Genomic DNA, 15794 nt, shown 5'->3' on the forward strand with positions numbered 1-15794 from the left:
AATCGAATAATAATTATCGACGAATAATAATAATAATAATACTCAAATATCGTTGTGAATAAAAAATTTTTAAATCTAGATATTTTGTACCATGTGTGTCAAAAAAAAATACTATCACTTATTGAATAACACATTCTTGATTGTCTTTTTCCCTCGACTTTTCCTTTTGACGAGAATCGTGATTCTGTGGCTTATTAATTTGTTCCGATTTATTTTGATGACTGGCAGTCGTCTCTTCTGATTCTTGCGATAAATTTGGATACAATGAATTGTATGTAGGTGGAAATTCCTCAAATGTTAAATCCATTAATGGTAAAATTGGGGCTGATGGTTTTACGTCAGAATTCTTTGCTTCAGAATTTTTCTTTTTTCGATGAGAAAATGCTTTCTTCCCATCACTCTTGCTGCTGTTGGAAAATTTATTCTCCATTTTCTTCTGATTTTTCAATTCGATAATCTCGAATTCTTGATTTTTTATCTTTTCCCCTTCTTCGGTCAGATTCTGCAAAAAAAAAGAGAAAAAAAACTATAGAAATTTTTTTCGTATTTCAATATTTTATTTTCTAAAAACTTGATTTTTAAGACAGCAAAAGAATTTTGTTTCACAAAATTTAATTATTTAATTACTTGTATTTTATTTAATTCTTTAATTAATTTCTATAAATAATTCTTTACAATTTGTAATTACTATAAGTAATTTTTCATAATTAATTACTGTAAATAATTCTCTTCAGTCAATCTCTATGAGTAATTTTTTACTTAATTACTTACAGTAATTTTCTACAGTTAATTACTATGAGTAATTTTTTTATTACTGTCAGTAATATTTTATAGTTAATTGATATAAGTAATTTGTTAGTATTTAATTACTGTAAGTTAATTTTTTTACTGTTAATTACAGTGAGTAAATTTTTTACTGTTAATTACTATGACTAATTTTTTTTGTAATTACTATAAGTAATTTTTTACATTTAATCACCATAAGCAATTAATTAAAGAATATTAAAAAGAATTTCAAAAAGTAATTAACGAATGAGAAAATAAATTATCGAAAATAAAATAAAAACGATTTCAGGGCATTCAGAAAAACACAATTTTTTCGAAACACACTATTTTTATTTTTCTACAAAAATGCTTATACATATTTGTCATGTACATAATTGCTTTATACACGTAAACGAAAATAATTGAAATTTGAAAATAACTGAAACGAAAATATTAGACTCTTTTTTGGAAAATATTTTAAGACATTCCTTGAATTTTTTCCAAGAAGCTTTAAAAGCTTTCAACTCAATACCAAAAAAATAAAATGTTTTTTACACGAAATTCAATGAAATTTTTTTCAATTTCTTCAATGAAATTCAGAAACAATGAAAAAAAGATAAAATATCTTTACACGAAAGTAAAAAAAAAGAGACGAATTTTTACACAAAAACGAGAATTGAAAATACACATAAGTATTTAAAAACAAAAAGAAAAGAAACGAAACAATTTAAAAAAGAAAGAAAAGAAGTCATTGTATTAAAAATACAAGAAAATTCCCCTTTTTAAAGGAGAATTTTCCTCGAAAAATAAATATTTTCTTTTTTGAGGGAGAGACTTATCATTCAGTATCGTTTACCTTAGGTGTAACTTTAACTTCTTCCAATTTAGCTATTGGACAGCAGTGCGAGAAATGATTTGGTCGATTACAATACACACATTGGGCTTTAAAAGCCGGACAACGTCCCAGTGGATGACATTTTCCACATTTCCAACATCCTTTTGTAAATTCTCTTTGAGAATCATTTCTAGACGACGATGGTTTTCTCGATGTTGATCGAGGTCTTCTTGACGCTGACTGAGGTCTTTTTGGCGCTGAAGAATTCAAAGATTTATTTTCACTTTCCGTTTTTTGTGACATTAATTCTTTTGATACTTGTTCGATTTTTTTCGAATTAATCTCGTAGGTTTTGATAATCATTTTTAATTTTTCCAAGTTTAAATCATTCTCGGAAAATATAAGTTCTCGTAGATGCTTTTCCTTTATATTCATAAGCACGACGTCGCGAATTAAATTCTCTTCTTGCTCCCCAAAGTTACAGTATTTCGCCATTTCCTACAAATTAAAATTTAATAAATTAATGAAATATGAAATAAATTAGTTAAACGTTAAACAAATTGATTAAATATTAAATAAATTGATTAAATGCTAAAGAAATTGATTAAATAGTAAATAAATATAAATAAACGTTAAATAAATTGATTAAATAGTAAATAAATAAAATAATCATTAAATAAATTAATTAAATGTTAAATAAATAAATTAAATGTTAAATAAATTGATTAAATATTGAAGAAATAAATAAAATAATTTTATAAATGGAATAAAATTTGAAATATCCAAAAAATTGGTTTACAAAAACTTGTTTTTTTAAAAATAAAAGAATGAAATGAAATAAAAATCAAATTAAAGCAAAAATTCTCACCATTAAATCACGAATGAATATGTCGATCGACTCGTTGCCTTTTTTTGATTTTGAAAAAAATTTGTACCTCTCTTCAATCTCATTTTTTGTAGGACTGAAAAATATATCCAATTTTTCAAGAACAATTGTTAATTTTTTTTCATCCTCAGGATCATTGAAGACAATTTTTTCCAGGGCTTTTAATCCAACTGGCCCAATGAAATTCAATAGCCACGCAACTTGTATATCTTCGGATTTTTCAAAGCCATTAGTAATTTTCATGTAAATCTCGAAGTCTTTTTTAAAACGATTCCAACCATTTGGATTTGCCAATTTTTGCGGTGGTCTTGCGTCGCTTTCCATTGTAATTTTTTACTATAGAGTTCAACCTGGAAAGTAAAAAAAACAATTAATTAATCTATCACAAATTATACTCAAATGTTTTCTATAGATTATTATTATTATTTAACAATTATAATCTTTTTTCTTTTGGTTCTTTTCTTCTGGCGAGAAGCAAACATAACCTTAAAAAGTGTTTTTCGATTCTACGAAACAATTTAGTACAAAAAAATAATGAATAATAATAAAAATAAAAGATGATAATAATATTAATAATAATAATACATAATAATGATTGCTTCTGTTGCTTTTCTTTGTTTTTTACGTTCTACACCTGAAATAATGTGAAAGAATCCGGGGATTCCTAACGAATAACGAAACATTATACCCAACATGCATTGCATATCGAAAATTACTTGTTTTTTTTACAAAAGAATATTAAATTATTGTCGATAAAAATAGTATGTAAAGACTACTTACTCTATAAATTTCGATTTTTGCTTGAGATCAGAATTTTATCAATTCTCTGATACAGTGAAATGTAAGCGAAGCCAAAACAAAAGAACTAATGACGCCTGACGCATCTGTAGTTTACACACACGAATACAATTTCACACACATGTATTTACAATTTTGGCGTATATTGTAGAAGTACCGTTAAGAAAAGAATTTTCGATATAATATGAGTAACACTCACACAAACTTGAATAAAAATCTAAACAATGAACCCTGAATAAGATAATATGTCATACCTACCGAGAAGATAAGAATTTTCAATCTCAATACTCAATGTTTACTTTTCAATTAAAATTCTACAATTAAATTGATTTTTTTATATTATTTTATGTTTATTTTATTGTATATTAATCAATACTGCTCGAAACCAATGTATTATAAAATTTATATTCTGTTTTTGTTGAATAATTCCTACATTTTTGTTATTTATTAACAATTTCTACAATTTATTAACAATAGCCTATCAATTTAAATATTATGAAGAAAAATTAAAAAGAAAAATAATAGTATACTAGAAATACTGAAGAAAAAATTTATTTGATTCAAATAACCATTTAATTGACTCAAATAAAATTTATTTAATTCAATTAAATATTTAATTAACTCAAATAAAATGTATTTAATTCAATTAAATATTTAATTGACCCAAATCAAATTTATTAAATTCAATTAAATATTTAATTGATAATAGTCGTTTAATCGGTTATTTGAATCAAATAAATTTTTATTTTTCAGTGAAGAATAAGAATAGTAAAAAAATATCTGCATTTTGTAATTTTTATAGCAATATTCATTAGAAAAAATACAAGTTTAATCAATTTCACTCTTTCGGAAAACAATATTTAGTCGAGTAAAAAATTGTCATATTTTTAATTTCTCTAAATATGAATTAGTAAAAAATTCGAAATTGGGGTTCAGATCAAAGAACCGGTTATAATTTCTTGAAAAATTCTTCCCTTCTGTATATTAAAAGAGAATTTACAATAATAATTTCTTATAAGCATTTCGATTTTGCACAAAGTTTACAAAAATTTTCTTCCAAAAATTGTGATTTGAAACTTTTTAATTTTTCACTGAAAAAAAAAATTTATTTGATTAAAGTAACCGATTACTTGTTTATTATCAAATAAATATTCACTTGAATAATTTTTGTTTCAAATAATTTTTAATTCAAATATTTTTTATTCAAAATAATTTTTAATTCAAATAATTTTTATTCCAAATAATTTTTATATAAATGAAATAAATTGTTTATTTGAACCAATAATTTCAGTATTTGATGCAAACGTAATTTAATTGATTCAAGTAAATATTTTCTTGAAATGCATTTGTTTATTTGATCTTGACAAGTAGATAATCGGTTATTCGTATCAAATAATGTTTTCTTCAATTTTGATTTACTGGACAATTTCCAATGATTTTTAGTTTAGAAAAAAAATTATAAGCAGTTCCTTGATCGAGACCTTCAATTAGTGGTCGACTTTTTACTATAATTCGAATTTAAAGAGAAGAAATTAGAAAAAAATTTCTTTTTTAATTCGCCCAATGAAATATAATCAGTGTCTCCACAAACCAAGCAATTATTGTCTTTAAAATAAGTCGTGTCGATTAAATTCAATAATAAAAATTGTTTTATTATTGAATTGTGCAATCGGTGTCGTTTTTCGATTTTGGCTTTTCTCGATAACGTGGATTTACATTTGAATTTACAGAATCAGTAGTATGGCCATAATCGAAACGGGGATGATGTAGTGCATTTTGACGTGGAGCAGGTGCAGGTGCAGGTGGTGCTCGGGGTGGTAAATCTGGGTACAAAGAATTGTACGTAGGAGGAATTATATTAATCTCATCCGTTTGTGCAGGAGGTTCTATTGTCGCTTTTCTCACTGGTGGCTGTGTTCTCAATTCATTTTGAGGTCGATCCAATGATGTTGATGCTCTAATATTGGTTGCAGATGAAATTTGTTGATCATTTTTCTGTGTATTAATAGGTGTAGTCTTTATTATCTCAGTATTTTCTTTTCTCACTGGTGGCTGTGTTCTCCATTCATTTTGAGGTCGATCCAATGATGTTGATGCTCTAATATTAGTTGAAGATGAAATTTGTTGATCATTTATCTGTGTATTAATAGGTGTAGTCTTTATCGTCACAAATTTTCGAACTGGATTCTGCGTATGAAAAAAAATTATTAAATTTATAATTAAATTAATAATTGTACTAAAAACTGTTTATCATGAAAAATTGCCAAATAAAAAAATTATTTTCGAAATTTTAATGCAATTCTTCGCAAGAATTCAATTATTTTCTAAATTTCAATAAAACTCTTGGAAAGTATTTAATTATTTTCAAAATTTTAATCAAATATTCATCCAAACAATTAAATTATTTCCAAAAAGTTTAATAAAATTCTTGTCAAGAATTCAATTTTTTTGAAAAATTAATAAAATTCCTTAAAATATTTCAATTATTTTCAAAAATACTAATAAATTATCGCGATTTTCCTGAAAATCGATTGTGCCACAAAAAATTATAATTTTAATAAAATTAAATAAATTTCTCACGTTTGCATTCATTAATGGATTAATCGTTTCTTGCTGTCTTTGATTTTTAGCTTCCACCGAAGATGATACAGACGCTGAAGCTTTTATCTCAATTTTTGGATTCATTAACGGTGAAATAGTTTCGCGCTGCCTTTGAAATTTAACATCTACAGAAGATGAAACAGGCGCTGAAGCTTTTATCCCACTTTTTGTCGATGCCTCAGTTTTCGTTTCATTTTTATCAAAAATTGTTGATTTTGATTTTTTCAAATCATTCCAACCTCCACTTCTATTATCAAAATTCTGCTTAATTTTCGATTCGACAATCTTCTCACACTCAAATATATTATTCTGAAACAAAAAATCGATAAAGGAATTAAATAATTAAAATTATTACCATTTTTCCCCCTATTTTATATTTTTAGGGAATATTGTTCCAAAAAAAATTACCTCTTACCGTTTTATTGTTGGAATTGCCTCGAATTTTATCCACTTTCAAAACAGGACAAAATTGAGCAAAATGATTTGCATGCTTGCAATAGTGACAAATTTTTCCGAATGCTGGACAATTTTTAAAAGCATGTCGCTGTCCACATTTTGAGCATTCTTTTTTGAAAAATTCCGTCTTTCTAAATGTCATCGACGACTCAATTTTATTCTCAGTTTCTTGTTTCCCTAATTCATAAGTTTTGTAAATATTTTTCAATTTATTTAACGTTAAATCTGGTTCCTCGAATAAAAGATTACGAAGTTTTTCATCCTTGATATTCAAAATAATTGCATCGAGAATTATAAGTTTCGACTGGTCACCGAAATTGCAAGACTTTGCCATTTCCTGTTTAAAATAAAAATTTCGCAAATTAAAAACACGTGAGGTAATAATAAAAGTAATGTTAATATTGAAACAATAATTATGACAATAATGATACTAATGATAAATAAATGATAAAATAAATTATTAAATTTTAATTGAATTTCTTAAAATAAAAAATAATATTAAAATAAATAATAAAATACAAAAATTGATAAAAGAAATAAAAAAAATAAGAAAGTGATAAAAGAAATTAAAAAAAAATAAGAAAGTGATAAAAGAAATAAAAAAATAATTAATAAATAATAAAATATATATGACTGACCAGTAAATCTTTGGCGTATTCGTCAATTGATTCGTTATCTTCCTTCACTTTCGAAAGAAATTTATATCGTTGTACTTTTTGATTTTTCGTGTAGAGAAAAAATTGATTTAATTTCTCCATAACAATAAACATATTTTCCTCGTCCCTTGGATTGTCGAAGGATATTTGTTCAAACGCCTTTAATCCAACAGGTCCAATAAAATTCTTCAACCATGCCACTTGTTCGTCTTCGGGTTTTTTAAATCCCTTTGTTATTTTCATGTACGTTTGAAATTCCTTTTTCCATAAATTCCAATTCGCAGCCAAATTTCCCGAATCCGACAATTCGTTCGGTCGTTTTGCGTCTCCTTCCATTTTTTTTGTCTCGATAAATCTAAAAAGTAAACAAAATTAAATTGTAGTTTTAAACAAAATTTCTTTTTTGAAAATTTTTTTAACCTTTTCTTTGTTTTATTATCTCAAAACAAGTAAAGAATTTGGGGATTCCCGATAAAAATAAACATACGTGACTAAATAATAATTCCTTTTCTCATTCTATTTTTCAAAATTAAATATGTAAAAACACTTTGGAAAATAGAATAAAAAAATATAAACGTGGAATAAATTTTAAATATTACTTACTAATTATTATTTTTGCTTACGATGGATTTTGTTATCAATTCCTGTATTTAAAGATTGAAACGTACAAAGAAACTGCGTTCACACTTATTTTTCACATTCACGCACATTGAACAGAAAAAAAGAGTGAAAATAAGAACTTAATTTCCAAATTGTAAATAAAGAAAATGCATGGAAATAATTTTCTTCGACAATTAAATAAGAAACATTTTTTTATGCAGAAAAAAACTGTAAGAGCATACTTCTTTCTAAAAACTAGCAGTATGTATAATCTTTACTCTCTTAAGACTGTTGTAAAAGGTAAGCGTTTGCCAATGGCAAAGATTTTATGATACCAATCAAGTATATGTGTGACAAATACTTATACAACGCAAGTCCAGTGAGAAATATACATTTAAAGAGAGAAACACTGGGCAGATGTGTATATACAATTTATACGTGACAACACAGTCGTAAAAAAAATTTCAATTTCGATAAGATAGCGAAGAGCGAACAATAAAGTAGCAATTAAAAAAAGAAAATTATCAATTTTGTATATGATTTTTCATTTTTTTTTTGACATTTTGACAGAATAAGTTTAACTAATAATAACAATAATACAAAAAGAATTTTAAATTCTGCGCACGCATATTTTTTAGACTCGCGCCTTAATTTAAAAGTAATTGCTTAATTTAATTTTTCTAATTAAAAATTAATTAAAATTAATTCTAATTAAAAAAAAAAAGTTTTAATAAAATTCGACAAATTGCAATCATTATCCAAAATTTTGACAAAATTCTTTAAAAGAATTGAATTATTTTCAATAGAATTCAAATTACAATTTTCATGAGTAAAATTAGTTTACAAATTTTAATGGAATTTTTCTAAAGGATTTTATTAGTTTTACTAGAAGTAATTAAATTATTTACAAATAATTTTAAATAAAATTGTATTAAAAATAATATTAATTTGAAATTTATCACTCGGTGGTATTTAATAATATTGATGACTTTATCGATCACTCCAAATCAATTTAATTATTGAATAAAATTACATTGTATTAAAAATAATTGAATTCTTTACAAAAAATTGTTATCATTCTTGTAAAGAATTATAAGATTAAAACTTTTGAAAATAATTGAAAAATTGTATTATTTATGAAGATTATTTAATTTTCCCATATCTTTTATTTTTTTATACTAAATCGAATTTTTCTAAACAATTAAATTGTTTAAAAGCAATTTTATGAAAATTTTTGAGAATAATCGATTTTTTTCAAGAAATTTTATTAAAATTGTTCTGCGAAGAATTTGATTGAATTCTCGAATTTCTTTTATAGCAATTTTATTTTATTAGAAATTCCATTAGAAATTTTCGAAAATATAATTGAATCACATAGCTACTTCGAAGAATTGAATTAAAAATTTTGAAAATAATTGAATTCTTTCGGGAAATTTTATTAAAATTATTATAAAAATAGTTAAATATCTTCGAAAATTTTTTTTATTTATAAAAATTATATCATTTTTGCGATGAAATTAGGTTACAATTTTTGAAAATTATTAATTTTGTTTCGAAGAATTTTATAAACATTTTTAAAACAGTGAAATTATTTCGAGAAATTTGAATAAAATTGTTTTGAAAATAATAAAATTGTTTAAATAAAGAATTAACTAATAATTTCTATAGCAATATTGCTTGGAAAAATACAAATTTCATCAATTTCACTCTTTCGGAAAACAATATTTAAAACAAGTAAAAACTTAGCCTTTTTTTAAAACTTCTCTAAATATGAATCAGGAAAAAATTCGATCACTAATTCAAAGCAATTGAAATTTACACTAATTTCTACAAAGTAAAATTTTCTTATTAATTAAATTAGTTTTTAAAAATATTTTACTGAAATTTGAGTGAAAAGTTATACTGAGAATTGGTAGAGAAATTGTTACTAATTAAAATTTGTGTTCAGGTCAAAGAACCGATTATAATTTCTTTAAAAATTCTACCTTTCTGTATTAAAAGACAATTCAAATTGTCCATTTCATCAATTTCAAATTCAAAATTTCAATTTCTTATAAGCATTTCGATTTTGCACAAAGTTTACAATAATTTTCTTCCAAAAACTGTAATTTGAAAGTTTTTAATTTTTCATTGAAAAAAAATTTATTTGATTCAGTGTTTCCATAAATCAAACAATTATTGACTTTTAAAATAAGTCGAGCTGATTAAATTCAATAATAAAGAATATTTTATTATTGAATTGTGCAATCGGCGTCGTCTTGTGATTTTTGCTTTTCTCGATAACGTGGTTTTACATTTGAATTTTTAGAATCAACGTAGACATATTCATAACGGGCAACATGTTGTCTATTTTTTCGTGGAGCAGGTGCAGGTGGTGCTCGGGGTGATGAATCTGGATACAAAGAATTGTACGAAGGAGGAATTGTATTATTCTTCGTTTGTGCCGAAGGTTTTTCTGTCGATTTCCTCACTGGTGGTTGTGTTCTAAATTCATTTTGAGATCGATCCAATGATGTTGATGCTCTAATATTGGTAGAAGATGAAAATTGTTCATCATTATTCTGTGTATTAATAGGTGTATGAATTGTTTCTTGCTTAGCTTTCAAAACAGGACAAAATGGAGTAAAATGATTTGCTTGCTTGCAATAGTGACAATTTTTTCCGAATGCTGGACAATTTTTAAAAGCATGTCGTTGTCCACATTTCGAGCATTCTTTTTTAAAAAATGTCGTCGACGATTCATTTTTATTCGCAGTTTCTTGTTTCCCTGATACATAAGTTTTGTAAATATTTTTCAATTTATTTAACGTCAAATCTGGTTCCTCGAACAAAAGATTACGAAGTTTTTCATCTTTGATGCTCAAAATAATTGCATCCAAAATTAACAGTTTCGATTGGTCACCAAAATTGCAAGACTTTGCCATTTCCTGTTTAAAATAAAAGTTTCGTAAATTAAAAACACGTGAGGTAATAATAAAAGTAATGTTAATATTGAAAAATATGACAATAATTACACTAATGATAAATAAATGATAAAATAAATTATTAAATTTTAATTGAATTTCATAATAAAATAAAAAATAAGAAAATAAATAATATAATACATAAATTGATAAAAGAATTAAAAAAAATAATGAATAAATAATAAAATATAAACAACTCACTTGTAGATCTTTGGCATATTCATCAATTGATTCGTTATCTTTCCTCACTTTTGAAAAAAATTTGTATCGTTGTACTTTTTGATTTTTCGTGTAGAGAAAAAATTGATTTAATTTCTCCATAACAATAATCATATTTTCCTCGTCCCTTGGATTGTCGAAGGATAATTGTTCAAACGCCTTTAATCCAACAGGTCCAATAAAATTCTTCAACCATGCCACTTGTTCGTCTTCGGGTTTTTTAACACCTTTTGTTATTTTCATGTACGTTTGAAACTCCTTTTTCCATAAATTCCAATTCGTAGCCAAATTTCCCGAATCCGACAATTCCGTCGGTCGTTTTGCGTCTCCTTCCATTTTTTTGTCTCGATAAATCTAAAAAGTAAAAAAATTATTGTAGTTTTAAACCAAATAACTTTGGAAAATAGAATAAAAAATTATAAAAGTGGAATAAATTTTAAATATTACTTACTAATTATTGTGTTCGCTTACGACGAATTTTTGTTATCAATTCCTGTATTGAAACGTACTAAGAAACTGCTTTCACAATTATTTTTCACATTCACGCACATTGAACAGAAAAAAAGAGTAAAAAAAACTTAATTTTTAAATTGTAAATAAAAAAAATGTGAAAACAATTTTTTTCGACAATTAAATAAGAAACAATTTTTACGTAGAAAAAAATTGTAAGAGCAAAAATTTTTTTTAAAAACGAACAGTATGAATAAATTTTACTTTGTTAATAAGACTGTTGTAAAAGGTAAGCATTTGCCAATAGCAAAGATACCAGAAATGTATATTATGTGTAACACACTTATACAACGTAAGTCCAGTGAATAAAACATCTAAACAGCGAAACACCTGACAGATGTGTATATAAAATTTATACGTGAGAACAGAATCGTAAAAAAATTTCAATTTCGATAAGATAGCGAAGAGCGAACAATAAAGTAGCAAGAAAAAAAATTATCAATTTTATGTATGTCTATGATTTTCAATTTTTTTTTTGTCAGAAAGTTAAAGTAATCATATAATAATAATAATTTAAAAAGTATTTTAAATTCTGCGCAACAAGATTTTTTAATTTTAGACTCCCGCCTTAATTTAAAATTAATTGACTAATTTAATTTCTAATTTTTAATTGTTTTTAATTTTTGTAGAAAAAGAAAAAAATAGAAATTAAAAGAAATTGTAGAATTTCGTTCTAATAATCTAGTTCGAATTAAAGAAATTATTAAATAAAAATTTTACATCGATTCAGAGCAGAATTTCTTAAAGGTGAGAAAATTGGTCAGAAAAAACCACCTGTTGATTCTAGAATAATTTTTATAATCGACTAATTTAGTGGAAAATTTTAATTTTCACAAAAAAAGTGAAAATTGGTAATAAAAATTGTCAGATAAAGTGAAAATTTGTGAAAAATTTTACAAAAAGAGGAAAGAATGGAAAAAGTATTTCTCACCACTCTTCATAGCAGGTCTTTGTTTCCGTGTATTTGTACCAGACACCAGGCAAATTAGGCACGAATTTATTCCAAGAGGCGGTTAGTGCTGCTAATTTTCGAGACTTCCATGAATCCTCGACAAACTCCAAACTGCAAAAATAAATTTTATTAGGAACTTGATCACAAAACATTTTCACTAGTTTCGAAATTAATTTTAGTATTAAAAAAATATTACTATTTACTTAAAATTAATGTTATTTTTAATTAAAAACCCGTTATTTATTATTAATTACTACAATAATAAATAATAATAATAAAATTCTTTGCGAGAATTCAATTATTTTCAAAATACAATTTTTAAAAAATTGATCGGAAAATATCAATCACTTCTAAATATTTTGGTAAAATTCCTCAAAGGAATTCAATTATTATCAATATAATTTTAATTAAATTCTTCGAGAGAATTCTATTATTAAAAAAAAATTGTAATGAAAGTTTTCTAAACGATTTAATTATTTTTAATACAATTTTAATTAAATTACTCGAAAAAATTTAATTGTTTTGACAATTTTAATAAAATAATTTGAAACAATTAAATTATTTCCAAAACTTTTAATAAAATTGTAATGAAACATTTTTAATTGAATTCTTGCGAAGAATTTAATAAAATTCTTGGAAATATTTCAATTATTTTCGAAAATTGTAATAAAATTCTAAAAAAAAATTTCTGAATCAATACAAGAATATATTTTTCTCTCCAGTCAATTTTGTAATAATTATCCAATTAAAATTTTTTAATAATAATAGTGATAAAAAATTAATTTTGTAATAATAGACAATAAATTTTGTAATAATAATAATACAAAATCTATTTTGTAAATAAAAAAACGAAAATTACCGATTCGATTCAGCCTATAAAATAAAGAACACTTGATAAACTTCCGTTAGTTGAAAAAAAAAAAATTCCCGTCGTTAAAAAAAAAATTATTGTATAGACAAGAATAACCCTATGAGTACAGCGATAGAAAGAAATCGAACCTCTCGTGTTCTCAAAAGAGATTAGACTCGCATTAAAAGGACATGTAAGTCATCAATCACTTTCTTCGTTATATGGGCAAAACTCAATATTTCAACGGATCAGCTTCATTCAGGAAATATACATAATATCTTTAGAGTTACACTCTCGAAGCGTTTCTAATTCACGAATCGTTCTCGGATTCACCAAATCCGTTAATTGACAAATAGAATAAGCGGATTAAGTCCATTATGTAAAATCTTACGTAAAAAATTGCGATATCTATTTTATTGAGAGAGAGACTCGAAATTATTCAAGAAAAACACGCATTCATGATTTTGCTATACGATTAGAAATGGTTCACAACTAGAAATGTGTCGCGCATTAAATGAAGAACTATAGAAAATTATCTAGAAGACGATTTCAATTTTGAATAATGAAGAAATATCGAAGATTATTTAGAAGAAAATTTATAGCGATGAAGAATTATTGAGGATTATTTAGAAGACCATTCAAATAGCGAAGAATTATCGAAGATTATTCGAAAGGTCAATAATTAATTTAATTATCAATCGAAATTCAATAAATTAAAAATTGCTTTTCGAGGAAGTAAACAAAATTAAGTAATTTTGTTAACAAAATTACTTAATTTTGTTTACTTTCTCGAAAAGCAATTTTCGTCGAGAAAATTTTCTCTCTTGTTACTTATTATTGTAATTTCCAATTTAATGAAATAATTTTTAAGTTTGGAAAAGAGAATTCAAAAAAAAATTCCAGAGAATAATGGAACTCTTTCGAGTATAACATTAACATTGAATAGAAGCTATATATTGAAGAAGAGTTTGTGGTTCACATAACAATTCTATTCTCAAGTTCTTGTAAATCCAAGCATCATCATCAAGATGAAAAGGAATAACTCCTCGAGTTTTTGACGGCGAAAATGTCGACAGTAACAATGCCAGCACTTGGTCATGATTTAGAACCGGAAAAGTTCTTTATACGAGTAATATACATACATAAAGTACATAAGTCCAAGCTATACATTCGTCCTTTTGAGAATACGTACATTTATATATTGAGGAACTAACCACAGGCAAAGTGGTTATAGGCGTGGTTGCCTCCCGCTATTACCACACTCTTCGCGAGGCTCAGAAAAAAATATTTCCACCTCGTCGATGATCCATGATCCTTATGCCCATTGTGTAGGCAAATGAGAAAGTTCAACTAGTCCATTTAACTCCCTGCGTAGATTATCCTTTGTTCCCAACATTTCTCCTGTTGAAAAAAAATAAAAAATAAATTTTTTTGCATTTAAAAATTTACCAAAAGACTAAAAATTATTTTTTTTACAACTCTTTGGCCGAAAAATTAATTTGAAATTAATTTTTTGTGGCAATCTTGAAATAATTTAGATTCTTATTATTAAATAGTTAAATATTTTTAATCTTTGTTACAGTTTTAATTGAGAATCGATAACAAAACTTACAGAAGTCAATTAATAAAAAAAAAAATTAAATATCAGACTCGCTTGGTAATTGAATAAAGAAATAATTATTGCTACTGAATGAATAGTCAAGATGATAAGTACCAACTGGAAATATTCGAAAAAGAATTGCAATTCAATTTAAAGAGAGAGAAAAGTGCAAGGTCATGTTTAAAATAAGAAGATTTATAGATGAATCTTAGAAACAGCGAAAGAAAAAGAAAAGAAGAATGAAACTAAAATAGTTTTCTATAAATCCTGGCACTTGGAAGGATATGTCTCGTTGTATTTTGCTCGTGTGTTGTAAAGTTTTCCTGTCCATCTAATCGAGTAGTAAAACCGGCTTGAACGCAAGGAGAAATCGAACAACCAGAGAGAATATATTGAAAAAGCAGAAGAGCCAACGAGGTGAGGTGGAAGATCCGAGGAAGATATTTCTTAACAAAAAACCAGAAAATTCGTCGAATTCGATGCACTATCTATGAGTATGGAATAATTTTTCCTTTTTTTTCTGTTTTGTGTGTTCAATGTCGGAACATGTGTGTAACTCCATTGCTGAACATATCGATTAGTTTACTTTTTTAAATTCTCCTCTTTAATTACTTTGTACTTATCAAGAATGAGGATCATTTTTTTCTCTGTCTCTCTCTCTCTCGAGACTGAAACATTTTCATCAAGTATTTAATTTACATCCTTCGGAAAAAATTATGACAAATTATCTTTTTATTTATTTTCAATCTTTCGGAATTTTAATTATTTCAGGGTTGCAACGAAAAATTAATTTTGAAAATTCTTCACTAAAATTCAAATATTTTCAAAATCTACTATTTGAATAAAATTTCTCAAAAGAATTCAATTATTAAAAAAATAAAATAGTAAAATTCTAATTATAGTTTTTAAATAATCAAAAATATCGAATAGTTTCAAAATAGAAATTAAATTAGAAATTAGAGAGCCCTGCTTTTGGTGCCATTGCCTCTAGAGAAATAATCCGACACTGGAATAGTTTATTCAAATGGTCAAATACGATCAGCGTGAATGCAATATACCTCGACTACAGAAGGCTGAGTGTTCAACTGCGATTGCAGATAATT

At 25.3% G+C, this 15794-nt stretch overlaps 4 protein-coding genes across 8 annotated transcripts in view; 1 reads left to right on the forward strand and 3 right to left on the reverse strand.

The window, feature by feature from the left end:
* Positions 1 to 3420, reverse strand: LOC122502050. Its single transcript, XM_043611920.1, has 4 exons — positions 3267 to 3420; positions 2469 to 2836; positions 1622 to 2098; positions 1 to 502 (listed from the first exon to the last, which is right to left on the reverse strand). The coding sequence occupies exons 2-4, from the start codon at positions 2808 to 2810 to the stop codon at positions 119 to 121; spliced, it is 1203 nt and encodes a 400-aa protein (XP_043467855.1). The 5' UTR covers positions 2811 to 2836; positions 3267 to 3420; the 3' UTR covers positions 1 to 118.
* LOC122502045 (ankyrin repeat domain-containing protein 6) overlaps positions 1 to 15794 on the forward strand; it is a 208774-nt gene that overhangs the window by 181416 nt on the left and 11564 nt on the right. The gene's annotated exons all lie outside the window — the stretch shown is intronic.
* On the reverse strand, positions 4536 to 8155 carry LOC122502047. 2 transcript variants are annotated; one of them, XM_043611918.1, is made up of 5 exons: positions 7621 to 8155; positions 6980 to 7352; positions 6301 to 6678; positions 5865 to 6194; positions 4536 to 5471 (listed from the first exon to the last, which is right to left on the reverse strand). In XM_043611918.1, the coding sequence occupies exons 2-5, from the start codon at positions 7331 to 7333 to the stop codon at positions 4938 to 4940; spliced, it is 1596 nt and encodes a 531-aa protein (XP_043467853.1). In that variant the 5' UTR covers positions 7334 to 7352; positions 7621 to 8155; the 3' UTR covers positions 4536 to 4937. The 2 variants fall into 2 exon arrangements, with proteins under 2 accessions (XP_043467853.1, XP_043467852.1); XM_043611917.1 differs by having other exon boundaries at positions 4538 to 5471; positions 7601 to 8154.
* On the reverse strand, positions 9320 to 11608 carry LOC122502051. Its single transcript, XM_043611921.1, has 3 exons — positions 11231 to 11608; positions 10762 to 11133; positions 9320 to 10524 (listed from the first exon to the last, which is right to left on the reverse strand). Exons 2-3 carry the CDS (start codon positions 11113 to 11115, stop codon positions 9829 to 9831), a joined length of 1050 nt encoding a protein of 349 aa, XP_043467856.1. The 5' UTR covers positions 11116 to 11133; positions 11231 to 11608; the 3' UTR covers positions 9320 to 9828.

This window comes from Leptopilina heterotoma, unplaced genomic scaffold, assembly GCF_015476425.1.
Source record: "Leptopilina heterotoma isolate Lh14 unplaced genomic scaffold, ASM1547642v1 Lhet_22, whole genome shotgun sequence".
Classification (NCBI taxonomy): Eukaryota; Metazoa; Arthropoda; class Insecta; order Hymenoptera; family Figitidae; genus Leptopilina; species Leptopilina heterotoma.

What these genes read in the sequence shown, in the direction of transcription:
- LOC122502050 (XM_043611920.1), bottom strand. Translation starts at nt 2,810, where the DNA reads ATGGAAAGCGACGCAAGACCACCGCAAAAATTGGCAAATCCAAATGGT. An exon ending in TATTCATTCGTGATTTAATG is followed by an intron (nt 2,099 to 2,468) that starts GTGAGAATTTTT and finishes TTTAATTTGTAG; the next exon opens with GAAATGGCGAAATACTGTAA. An exon ending in AAGTTAAAGTTACACCTAAG is followed by an intron (nt 503 to 1,621) that starts GTAAACGATACT and finishes TTTTTTTTGCAG; the next exon opens with AATCTGACCGAAGAAGGGGA.
- LOC122502047 (XM_043611918.1), bottom strand. Translation starts at nt 7,333, where the DNA reads ATGGAAGGAGACGCAAAACGACCGAACGAATTGTCGGATTCGGGAAAT. An exon ending in AATACGCCAAAGATTTACTG is followed by an intron (nt 6,679 to 6,979) that starts GTCAGTCATATA and finishes TATTTTAAACAG; the next exon opens with GAAATGGCAAAGTCTTGCAA. An exon ending in ATCCATTAATGAATGCAAAC is followed by an intron (nt 5,472 to 5,864) that starts GTGAGAAATTTA and finishes TTTCATACGCAG; the next exon opens with AATCCAGTTCGAAAATTTGT.
- LOC122502051 (XM_043611921.1), bottom strand. Translation starts at nt 11,115, where the DNA reads ATGGAAGGAGACGCAAAACGACCGACGGAATTGTCGGATTCGGGAAAT. An exon ending in AATATGCCAAAGATCTACAA is followed by an intron (nt 10,525 to 10,761) that starts GTGAGTTGTTTA and finishes TATTTTAAACAG; the next exon opens with GAAATGGCAAAGTCTTGCAA.